This window comes from Vanacampus margaritifer, chromosome 6 (genome assembly GCF_051991255.1).
Source record: "Vanacampus margaritifer isolate UIUO_Vmar chromosome 6, RoL_Vmar_1.0, whole genome shotgun sequence".
In the NCBI taxonomy this organism is placed as follows: Eukaryota; Metazoa; Chordata; class Actinopteri; order Syngnathiformes; family Syngnathidae; genus Vanacampus; species Vanacampus margaritifer.
In genome coordinates, this window is record NC_135437.1 from 2,377,525 (window position 1) to 2,389,770 (window position 12,246).

Below are 12,246 nucleotides of genomic sequence, written 5' to 3' on the forward strand. Positions count from 1 at the left end.
TCACCAACAATGAAAAAGGTTTTTTTGATAGCAAAATGCGTTTATTTACATTCAACAGTGTAACAATTTGACAAAACAATTTCGCAAACTATTTACAAATGTGTGCAACCGTGGTACTATTTACAATTGTGTGGATGTTTCAAATACAGTTTTTCTTTTTGTAATACTCCCCTGCGTGCAAGGAGACGCAGCAGGATTTGCACAACAGATTAGTTTCACTGCGATTGCAGACGCTACACTTTTTTGCTGGCTTTTTTTTCCGGGGAATAGCAAGTATATACCGCAGTGCGTGCTTGGCCATGTTGCCATCAAGTCTACTCTCAGGATCATGATACGGTGATGTTACGGTGGTGTTACGTCTCGCTTCCTCATGTCCTTCAGTTCCTATACCGGGTGGTTGATCCATCTTATCCGCTCCATTCATGGTGGCATCGTAGTCCATAACCAGTGTCTTCTCCTTGATCAGACTGTACCCACTCCTCCGATGAATATGCATTGGACTCGGGGCACTCTTCGTCGTCCGCCTGAGCGTGCTCGGTTGTGCTCTGCGTTTTCCGGCGTTAGCATCGCTAGCCGGTGAGGCTTTATGACGTGATCATAGCTGCCGCGTCAACGCTTCCAACTTCGGCGTCAACCTCGGAGTCACCATCATCATCATCGTCGTCATCAATGTGCTCTTTAGCATTGGTCGATGCTTTTTGTCTGAAAAAAATGCTCAAGCGTGAGCTGCTTGCAACCGGTCGCCATTATGGCTTCCTCAGCCATTATGGCTTCCTCAGCCATTGTCCCCTCAACACTCTAGCTCCGCCTCACGTCTTCTACTGACGCCTACCCAATCTTGTCCAAAGAGAGACAACGCTGCCATCTAGGGGCCAAAAAATAGGCATTAAACTAGCTAGATCTGCTTGATACTTTCAGCACAGCTGGCCAAGGCTTTCCTCCACCCGTCCCCCCGTCCCCCCCCCCCAAAAAAAAAAAAACTTGGTGAACGTCTTTTAACGTCTTTGGCGCTCCTCCGTAGGTTTTTACTAAACGTCATTTAACGTTTTTGGCAGTAAAAGAGTTAAAGGTAATAAGGCAAATAGTTTAGATCGTGTCTCTCACTAGACTAGCTCCAGCCCTGCAATGAACAGCAACGGAATCCCATCTCCGCATTCAGAAACCACCACAAGATGAAACTTTAGTAAGCTGACCTTTTTTTTTTTTAACAGTTACCGGTACTTGAAAGTCATTGACATTATAAATCAGACATGGACACAAGGCAGAAAGTGGAAGAAATAATTGCTTCTAAAGTTGAAATATTTTTATTCACCACATTATTGTTGTCATTATTTTAGGGGTAAATAATTTATTTACATCTTTGCATATCTAGAAAAACTCTTAAACAATTTACAAACCAATTTATTAGGAGCAGTGGCACCAATTTTTTGGACACCCTGACTTCTCACTCTGCCTCACACCACCCTTATTTTTTAACTAGTCTTTCGGGCCGTGTCAAATGTCATTTCACGCACAGTATAGAGTATGTCGTGGACCGCACAAAAATGGATGGCGGGCCACAAGTGGCCCCTGTGCCGTAGTTTGGCCACCCTGTCTTAAATGGTCAATTAATCACCTGCAACACTGCAAAAGTTAAAGTAGAGCACTTAACACTTGAAAGAGGTAAATTCACATTAAAGCTACTGAATGTAGAAAATTGAATTTCGAATGGGGCTGGGTATCGAATTTCCTCAATCATTTTGATTTACAATAGTTCATTTTTCGATTTGATTTAGATTTTTCCCGATTTGATTCACTACACTTCTATCCGATATTAATTATGGAACATCAATTCTTTCTTCAAATATCAAGTTAATGATAAAAACTCCTCAAACATTCAATTCTTAATTAAATTTTGCAGAGGCAGTAACTGGTTAAATGATTAAGGTTATTAATGAATGTAAATCGTTACAAAAACATTGACGTCAGCAAGGATAAAATGAAAATATTTTCATAATTCTAATTCAATTCAATAGTTGTAAATATAAATTAAAAATATTCTGAACTGCCTTAATGTGCAATAAGTCAGGTCTTTCATAAATGTAAGAAAATACTTTAAAATTTACGTGAACAATACACAACGTGCACATGATGCCTGTCTGCGGATGTGTGCGGGGACTTCTAACCTGAATCCTATTTGAAAACTGTTGGCCAGAGGCTTTCAGAAGTTCTCATTATGAACAGCTAAGGTGTTAATCTTCTAAAATAAATGGTCAAATAAAAAGGCTGTTTTAAGTTACTTTTTGGCAAATTTGTACAAAGTGCAGCAACAAAAGCTTGTTTCAGGGTTGTGTGGAGTATAAACCAACTAGTCAAGTATAGAAATAAGCAACAGAAATTTCAGTTCCACACGAAATGCCCAATTTGTAAACATTACAAGTCTCTTTCGTAATGATAATACTGCAAAAAATACCCCAGCTTCTCATTTACCTTACTCACGAGTTAGAGTAGGCCCGCTATAACTATCATAACCCAAACCTTCCCCATTTGCTGTAAATCTTTGTTTACTTCTGCTGCTTGGTTGAGATTTGAGTGCACGAACCACCAAGCTGAGGTCCAGGCTGCGCTAACCAGCCGGCCGCCGTTTACTCTTAACACTTTTGAGGAGTGAAGTTTGTCGAATGTACACGAGTTGGCATCCGTTACACATGCATACTGCACAAACTCCATTTATTGAACCATAGTCATGCCTGAGGCACAAGGCTGATGTAATAGAAAAAGTGGCTTTTGGGTGCTGCATTAGTGTAGTAACAGAGCTAACCCACACACACCCAATCATACAGGGGAGTGCCTCTATTCTGTAATAAACCTATTTACTAAAAAACAATCACTTAACAATTTGCGATGTAATGCTGCAGTGAAAGATGAACGATGATGTAGTGAGGAACTCTGTACGTATGATAAAGCTCTCATCATGTGTGTCAGGATCATCCATGAAGCAGGCTACTCAGAGGAGGAGTGTAAGCAGTACAAGGCGGTCGTCTACAGCAACACCATCCAGTCCATCATTGCCATCATCAGGGCCATGGGGCGCCTCAAGATCGACTTTGCCGACTCGGCCAGAGCGGTGAGTGCTGGCCGAGGTCACAAAATACCACCACATTTTTCAGAAAAATTCGGTGTTTTGAAACCAAATGGGTGACCAATGTGTATAGGGTCAAAAGTTTTGTACTTGGGAAAAAAAACAACCTTGAAAATGTAAATTGAAACTGTTGAGCTTGAATTTCGCAAAATATAAAAATTCATTCAAAATCAAAATGCGTGTGTAAAAAGTTTTTGGGGGTTAAAAATTTATTTTGATTTACTTTGGACATTCTTTTGAATAAATTATTTATTTTCACTTTTTACTTTCATATATTTTGACATTTAAAGTCTTTTTTTTTCACTTTCAAATCTTTTTTTCACTTTCAAATCTTTCTGAAATCTTTTTTTTTTGTTTTTTTGTTTAGTTTCATACTTTTGACCCGAATTTTACGTGAGGGCGTGAAGTAGACTGAGCGGGGTATGGAATCATGAGTGACAGCTGCACAAAAGTGCTTTGGAACCTCCTTCCAGTGACAGTGCCTTCAAGAAATGTAGGAAATAAAAGAACTCTAGCTCAATACTTTATACACACCATATTCATGTGATTGGCAGAATAAGAATTGATGATTTTACTTTTCGGCCATTCATATTTGGGATGCACCAAATTTTTGGACGCCGAAAATATTCGGATGAAAATGGCAAAAATAGGCATTTTGGGCGTTCGGAGGAAATAAAATGAAAGCCGAAAGAACATTGTCGAAATAGAGTGTTGTGGTGACGGAAGCAAAGAACCGTTGCAAGCAAACGTCTGTCTGAATTACTGGTAATCACCAAACGCGGGGGTGAGTGTTCCGCCTCGCTACTTGCTGGCGTTTCACTGTGTCAGTCTGTACCTGTCGCAACAGCTTCATTGCACACACTGGAGAAGGAGAGGGGCGTCGCTTGGTAAACTACTGTACAGCATTTGAACGGGTCGAAAAAAGGGAGCACTGCCGAATACTGCACTGCAGGTCAGCCACTCTTTCTCCTGCACTTTTTGATTCAAGCCCCTCGAGTGCATTCCACTTTTTCACTGGCATTTTGGTGGCCATGCTAAATACTTTGGCTAATGTTAGCACTATTGCTACCTTGGTACAGTTCAACAGTTGTAAACAAGTAAACACTTACCGAAGTGTATCTCCGGGTGACTTGCAGACCTGTACAGGACGCTGTGTGACTTTGCAGTCCGTTCTCGAAGCCCATTGGCTGCTGCGAGGTGATGTGCGAAGAAATGTATTTATTTATTTTTAAACGTTGATGAATATGCGACTGTGCGGATTTTAAGTGCGCTGCACCGTGTCCCTTTTCCAAATACAAACGTGTCATCCGCACCGTTGTGATAAAGCAGGGAAGCTACTTTTCATCACCCCAAAGAACTGCCACTTTACCTCAAGCAGAATGGGCTTGCTTGTGATATTTGTTTTCCGTATCTTTCAGTAGTTGTACTTGTTTTGTTGTTTGGTTGCACTTTGTTGTATTACAGAGAAAATGTAAAAAAGCACTTTGAGTTTTGTGCGAAACATTTAGTTTTAAATTTTTTCAGCAGCCAGTAATAGGACGGCCAGTTATAGGCCCTTATTCATGAGTAAGTAACACATTTTATAATTTTATGTTGTGCTTTGTTAGACTGCCAGTGCTAAATAAGTATTTTCATAATTTTGATGTATTTGATTTAATTGATTTATTGTTTGAAACATGAATATTACTTTATGCATTTTCAATGTCTTGACTTTAGTTAGGTAAGTACGTATGTACAAGCATTTCCCATTTTTGGTTTCGGCAAAAAAAAAAAATCTTTCGGTACATCCCTAATTCGTATGGATATTTCTGCTCAACTGAATGTTTACTTATTGGTGGTGTAATAGTTGAGGCGTTCGCTAGGCTATTTTTTTTAAGTGTGACTTCACGGGTTCGGTTCCCATCACGTTTATTTTTTCTATCTTCGGTGGCAAAAAAAAAGGAATCATTTTGCTCTTCTGTTGTGCTGTGTCTTTTCACAAATGTTTCATTTTGTTTTGCATTATTAGTGCAGTTTCATTTTAATTAGCAATGTTTTGGCCAGTGTGACAGTTATCACTTCTATAAATCAGTCATACCAGCAAACATCTCCATCAAAAAAACATTACTTTTGGCCCACTTCAACCAAACACAACATTGTGAACTACATGGACTTTGCGCCTCTCAGCCAATAGGAGCACATGACAATGACGTGGCCAAGCCTATTTCTCCGTCACTGCTGTTATGTACAACAACACAATATTGTTTTTGGGTTCACTGTATCGATTTTATACTGTTTCATAAGCTTTTTTTATATTGCCAACCTCCCCACAATATTGTGACGTTCATATTGTGATATTTATCGTATCATGATGTTTTCATATCGTTGCATTCCTAGCGACCTGTTTGCGAGCGTCTTTGCAGCACCTTGATGTACATTCGTTAGTGAGTGATCGTTTTATTGCAATACAAAGCATTTCAGTTTAACCGCCAGCCCCAGCTCTTTTTTTGCCACTGAAGGACAGCTATGCATCTGCTGTCTTGGGAGTGACGTGATGTAGTTTGTAGTAGAAGTTTGTACATTAGAAGTGTGTCCATCATTAGTAGGCAAAATAATTGCGACTCCAGCTATTTGGGGTAACCTGGCAAGAGACAGAAATTTGATAATGTGAATCACTCAAAAGGAGTTCTCCAGAATATCAATCTGGGACCGCTCCAATGTAGGGCTGCTCGATCATGGAAAAAATTGTCACCATTATTTTGGTAATAATTTAAATCACGATTATTCAAAACGATTATATATTTTTTTGTTCAAAACAAGAAAATGTTTAAACATTTGAAAAAATTAAGACAAATAAAATTATTTTAAACACTATAATTATGTAAGTTCCTTTTGTACCAAACATAATTTATAATAATATATTATTTATGTTAGCAAAAATTTGAAGTTGGTGTGCAGCATATGCAGTATGGCTTGTGGGGCGCAAGCTAGTTTTGACAGGGGTGTGTGGTGAAAGAACTCGTGTGGGCGTGACTCAAAACAACTCAAAATTAATATTATTAGGGCTGCAGCTATCTAATATTTTGATATTCGGATATCGTACTAAAATTTCTAGCGAATAATCGGGTATTTAGATAAAAATATTCCTATATATACTTTCTTGGTTATAGAACAATTATAAATATAGAAGACCAAAAAAAAAACACTTTTGCATGTAATAACAACCAACTGGTTTTCATCTTTAGATAAGCAACTTTTTTTTGTTCTTTTATTTATTTTTATTTCATTTTTTTAAAGGGTTCAATGTCTTGCCCAAGGACACTTCGACATGTTCCCAAGGGCTGAGCGGTTGGGAAATGGCCACTCTATTACTGAGCCGCCCCAACTATGTACATGGTCTGTTTCCATACACATGACTCGACTTAGTCACAGCTTGCCAGATTTCCTGCTCTTTATACTTTTTGTATTAAGTGTTTTGTATTGCTTTATAGCAACTTAAATGAGAGGTTTGGCCGCACAGGATGATGCACGCCAGCTGTTTGTGTTAGCCGGCTCAGCTGAGGAGGGCTTCATGACTGGTGAGCTGGCTGGGGTCATCCAGCGGCTGTGGAAGGATGGAGGAGTGCAAGCATGCTTTAGCCGCTCCCGAGAGTACCAACTCAACGACTCAGCGGCATAGTGAGTCAACGCAATGCTCCAGAGAAGGTGTGACTATTTTGGAATACATTAACCATTCCCTGAACCCACCATTTATTTTCCTAAACAGCTATCTGAATGACCTAGACAGGATATCACATGGAGCTTATGTGCCCACCCAGCAAGATGTACTGAGGACCCGAGTGAAGACCACCGGCATCGTGGAGACACACTTCACCTTCAAGGATCTGCATTTCAAGTCAGTTTGTCATTTCAAGTTAATCTCTTCTTGCATCATATACTTTTAATGAATACATCAGAAGGATTTTTGTGCTGTTGTTTTCACAATTTTAAATTACTTGAAGGTGTATTAATAAAGGGTGTGCTCCAAAAAATCGATACGGCAATATATCGTTGCAGGCCTTATTACAATACATGTGTTGATGCGCAGGCGTCAGATTGTATTGCACATAAATTTGTAAATAGGCAGTTAACAGTGTGTTGCTTGCTAACATCTAGAACAGGGGTGCTCAATGTGTTGATTGCGATCGACCAGTCGGCCGCAAAGGTACTATTGGTAGATTGCATGACAACTCGCGACCTTTAAAAAGAAAAAGAAAAAAAAAGTGCCACCTTAAAAAATAAATAATAAGGCGACATCGCTGGTCTTTGCCAAAGTCATGAAAATACAGTATATACAATAAATATAATAATGTTTTACAACAACTGAGCTATATTTACAATTAAAAAAATACTTGTGGATGGATTTGTAATGATTGTGGTTTAAAAAATAAATTGTGATTCCACGCCACAAAGTTCTCCGTCGTGGGGACAGATTTCCGTCACTTTGAAAATGAGACAGGGGTGCACCCCATAATCAAGTCCCCATGGGGACTGCATGCTAGTTGTTTAAGATCCCATCACTAAACTGACATTGCTTTTACGCATTGAATTTATGAATACCACCTTGAAAATTCTTGAAAAAATATTGAATTTTAATATCTGGGTGCAGTCTTAAATTTCATGCTGTGTGTAGAAGCAGCAAGCCATATTAGAAGATGTAGGCGGAACTGTCTGTCCCTAGAGTGCAGGGTTGCATTGCGAACTGGACATGTCGAGAGGCGAGTCCTCTACACACTACGCGGCCAATTTGAATGTAGGAGGGGAAAGAGGATGTTTTAATCACTATTCACTGTTTGCAACTTAATCACTGAAGAAAAAGGAAAAAGTTTGAACTGTCAGCGTGCTGCAGCGTCCTGCTACGGAGGTGCTAGTTGCTAACCCGCAACATGCTAACGTGAGTCAGAGTTCCACCCTCTTTACATATTACGCACTGATGTACTCTTTAAACACCATATTATAAATGTCAAAACTAGCGAATGGGATAAAAGTTTGTTTTGCGTTTGATGTAATGCATCGTCATCATCGTCATCATCGTCATGGTAATTAGGTCATAATTACGGCGCATGCGTCTTTGTGAGAGATGAAGGCAAGGTTATTTGGGTGTGAATCTGTATAAATGTTGCCTTCATAAGCGTTATTTGTCTGCTTTTTCACCAATTCACACGTTATGATGGCAACAACTGTTATGGAGAAAGCAACTCTACTGTACTTTCCACATGGGCTGAATAAATAATTATGTATCTGAGGTGAACAGCTCACCACCCATCCGTGCCCATCTATCCATCTATCCATCCATCCATCCATCCATCCATCTAATTTCCTTTTTTTTTTTTTTTTCAGGAGAGCTCAGTATTTGTTCATTCGATTTGACATCATCATTGCTCTCCTTTTTTTTAAAAAAACAAATAAATTAAAAAAAAAATTAATAAATGTTTTTTTTTTTATCTTTTTTTTTGTATGTGGGTGAGAATGTGTATGTGCGTGTGTGTGTGCGTGCGTGCGTGCGAGCGTGTGTGTATTCATCAGTTCACCTAAAGCCCATTAAAAAAAATCCCATACTAATAATATAATATAATAATAAATTGCCAAATGCAGAAACATCAATGTAAGTTATCACGATGTAGTAGCTCTCGCTAACAGACAGAATTAAGTAACCAGAATTAGGTTAAAATCCATCCATCTAATTTCCATTTAAATAGGTGTCCAACATCCATTTAAATAGGTGTCAATTACACATGGATTTTTGTTATTCGCGGTCCTTTACCCCTGCAAATAGTTGGGGTCCACTGTTATTGTCCAAGTTACATTATCTTAATAGTATGGTGATTGGATTACGTTATTAACTAAAACATTTTTTAACGAGTAATGAGTATCTGAAGAATAGAATTTAAAAGTAAGCCTCCCAACCCTGCTTATAAAGCATAACATGACCATGTATAGATATATATATTTTTGTTATACATTGATACTGTCTTTTAAGTCTGCTTGATTTTTGTCTCTCAAAATGCATCGAATTTATGTTTTTAGGTATCTATTAAGTATTTTAGTTTTCTTGCATTCCCAATTACCATCCTAGACCTGTCGTATACTTGTCACATTTTTCATCCCCGATTAATGCCTAAATATTATTATTTAAAAATAATCAGTGTGTGCCTTACTGACCTGCAAAATTTGTGTTAATTGACCGCAGTCAATTTAAACATAATTATTTTTTTCAGTCAAATGAAATTTTTTTTTTTGCTTAATAACCCTTGCACTAAACTGTTGGTGTGTTCCCATTCACTTGAATGACAGCTTGAGCTGCAGTTAAATGAATAAGGCTGAGCTCTTCATTCAGAAATAGCTTCGCGAGCCGGTCGTGAAATCAAGATCACCATATTTCATCCATGGTGGTCCAAATGAAATTATAAATATGGTTTAATATTGCCGTGACTTGCCACCCGTGAAATGTTATGGCAAAGCTTGATCAGTTCAAATGACCTCTCCCATCCCGCCTGTTGTAATGGAAATGCAATGGAGGCCGTGCCGTTCCGTGCGATGCGGTGTAGTAGCGTGCCGTGCGGTGATAATTTTAATTAAATTTACGGCCGAGCTTTGTTTTGTTTTTTAAATTAGTTAAATTGATTTTCAGGGTAGCTCTGTTCATTTTTATGACTTTTATGAGCACTTCTCACCTAGCGTTGTTTCAGCTGACTTAAATGAAAAAGCAGGCGAGGCAAGCCATTGGAGCCAAAAGTTAAGCACGCAAAATTGTAGTTGAGGAGCGACGTCATCTGAAGGTGCTTTTTTATTGGCTGTTGCTAGATGACGTCATTTCTGTGCAACACACTTTCAAACATCCTTATTCCAGGACATTTTTAAGGACATTTTTGCCATACATAAATTATACCGTAATTTCTGGACTATAATTACTTTTTTCACGCATTCGACCCTGTGGCTAATACAGTTTATCCACCAGGTCACGAGGGGGCGCACTATAAAGGAAGCGCAAGAGCGGCAGGCCGAGCAAAATCGAGTGAGCCTAAATACAGTAGGAGAGACTGAACAAGAGTGAGACAGTTTTCGCCTTCATTATGGAAAAGAAACGGAGAAGTGCATAAGAGGCTGCATTTAAGTTAAAGGCTATCGACCTGTTCAATTCTGACACTGACAAAGAGGACGATGGCACGAGAATGATTATTAATAAAATTTGATTAATGTTTGACTTTTCTGCTATAGGAGGCTTGTTATTTTTGTTTCAGTAATGTATTTTTGTACAGCTGTGTTATTAATGCACCTTTACGCTGTGTTGCTGGCAAGCACTTTTAAAAACGGATTTCATTAAGCCATTTGACGTTATTGCCTCGTCGAACGCTGTAAGTTTTTTTTGTTACTACTACTGTGACTGCAGGACATGCGCTGTGTTATTTGTGCACCTCACGTAACATTAAAACACCTGCGGTTGACAGTCGGGGCGCGGCTTATACATGGACCAATCTGCGCGGCTTATTCTCAGGTGCGACCTATAGACCAGAAATTACGGTAGTTTTAGTTAGTTTTGTAAACATAAAATGTAGTTTCAGTTATAGTTTTAGTTAAAAAAAAAAAAAAAATGTTTTTATTTTATTTCGTTAACAGTAATGTTTTTTTAATTTTAATTTGAGTTATTTCGTTAGTTTTTGTTAAGTAAAAAGTGGTGCAAAAACACAACAAGTAACATTATAGTGGTAACATAGAGCCATGGTTCTCAACCCCAGTCCTCCGGGACCCCTATGTAGCCCATTTTCCATGTCTCCCTCAGCCAACACAGGTGATTCAAATGATCAGCTAATTAGGAATCTCTGGAGAAGCCTGATCATGATCCTCACCAGTGTTGGCTGAGGGAGACATTGAGAACAGGCTGCATATGGGTACCCAAGGACCGGGGTTGAGTTCAAACTGTTCTTCAAAGCTCATTATTTCATATTTCCACTACAGAGAATGTGTTGAGCACTGGATGCTGCTGCTGTTACATACATGTTATTACTGTATATGTCATTGTTTGTTTTTGATTAAAGAGACTGTGTAGAATATAGTGCCATCTATTGGTGAACTAATAGAATGCAACAACCTAATTTGGAAGGGTGTACATTTTGAAGCACACACACACTCTGGTGCCTCAGAGAACCACACTTCTACCGACTAATTTTGCAAAATTCTTCATCTTCAAGTATCCCTACGCAGAAAGATTGTGACGAAATATGTCGGCCTCCTGTAAGGTGCGACCTATGTAATATGATTAGTGATTACATAGAAAAAAATGAAAATTGAAAAAACACTACCCTTTAAGCTGATCAACTGCTGTAATATTACTGCCATTAGGCCAAAACCTTATAAGGTAGTTGATAAAATGGTTAGTGGATTTACAAAATAAAATGTAAAAAAATGTTTTTAATTGGTAAATTTCTCAAAACAATTATGGGGGGCGCCGCGATTATTCTGTGGAATAATCGATATGATAATTCATTTTAAAAAGATTCTATAGTGACTGCCCTAATGGATATACGTCAGGCCACCCCCCTTGGTCATAAACCGTCTCTATATGCTTTTACATTTGAGATGCTGATCCTGCCCCCTTCTAATGTCCCATGTAGGGTTGGGCATTTAAATTTTGACACAGTTTTACCGTCTCCACATTTCACCGGGATATACGGTAATACCGTTGCTAATTTTAGACTTTAAAAAAAAAAGATATTTTTAAGACTTATCTTGCGCTGACAACAGCCAATTTGTCTAGAAGTTAATGGTCACAGATCTGTTCACTGTGTGCTACGGTTGCATTTGTAATAATCTTTTGTGTGACGAAGCGGGTTTGAATGTCTGTCACTCAATGACAGCACGTCTTTAGCTGAGGTGTGTAGCTGACGTGCATGCGCTCCTTTTACGCCATGTAGCCAAGCTCAGATAGCATTACGTAGAATGCATTGTTCCCCACGGACGCGTACAAACCTCTACGGTCCTCCACACTTAAAAACTGTTTCTCGACTTACTGGACTCTTTGAATGGACCCCGCTGTGGGCGCACATTTGACATCTACGCGACACACAAACATAAGCACGCAGCCTCCACCCCCACCCCAAGAGCACGCA

At 38.9% G+C, this 12,246-nt stretch overlaps 1 protein-coding gene across 1 annotated transcript in view; it reads left to right on the forward strand.

Moving 5' to 3' along the window:
• Window positions 1–12,246, forward strand: part of LOC144053328 (guanine nucleotide-binding protein G(i) subunit alpha-1) — a 49,598-nt gene that overhangs the window by 24,254 nt on the left and 13,098 nt on the right. Inside the window, exons 3-5 of the mRNA XM_077567687.1 lie at window positions 2,965–3,106; window positions 6,621–6,778; window positions 6,867–6,995. Of these exons, the coding sequence (XP_077423813.1) occupies window positions 2,965–3,106; window positions 6,621–6,778; window positions 6,867–6,995 (429 nt within the window). The remainder of the gene's footprint in view (window positions 1–2,964; window positions 3,107–6,620; window positions 6,779–6,866; window positions 6,996–12,246) is intronic.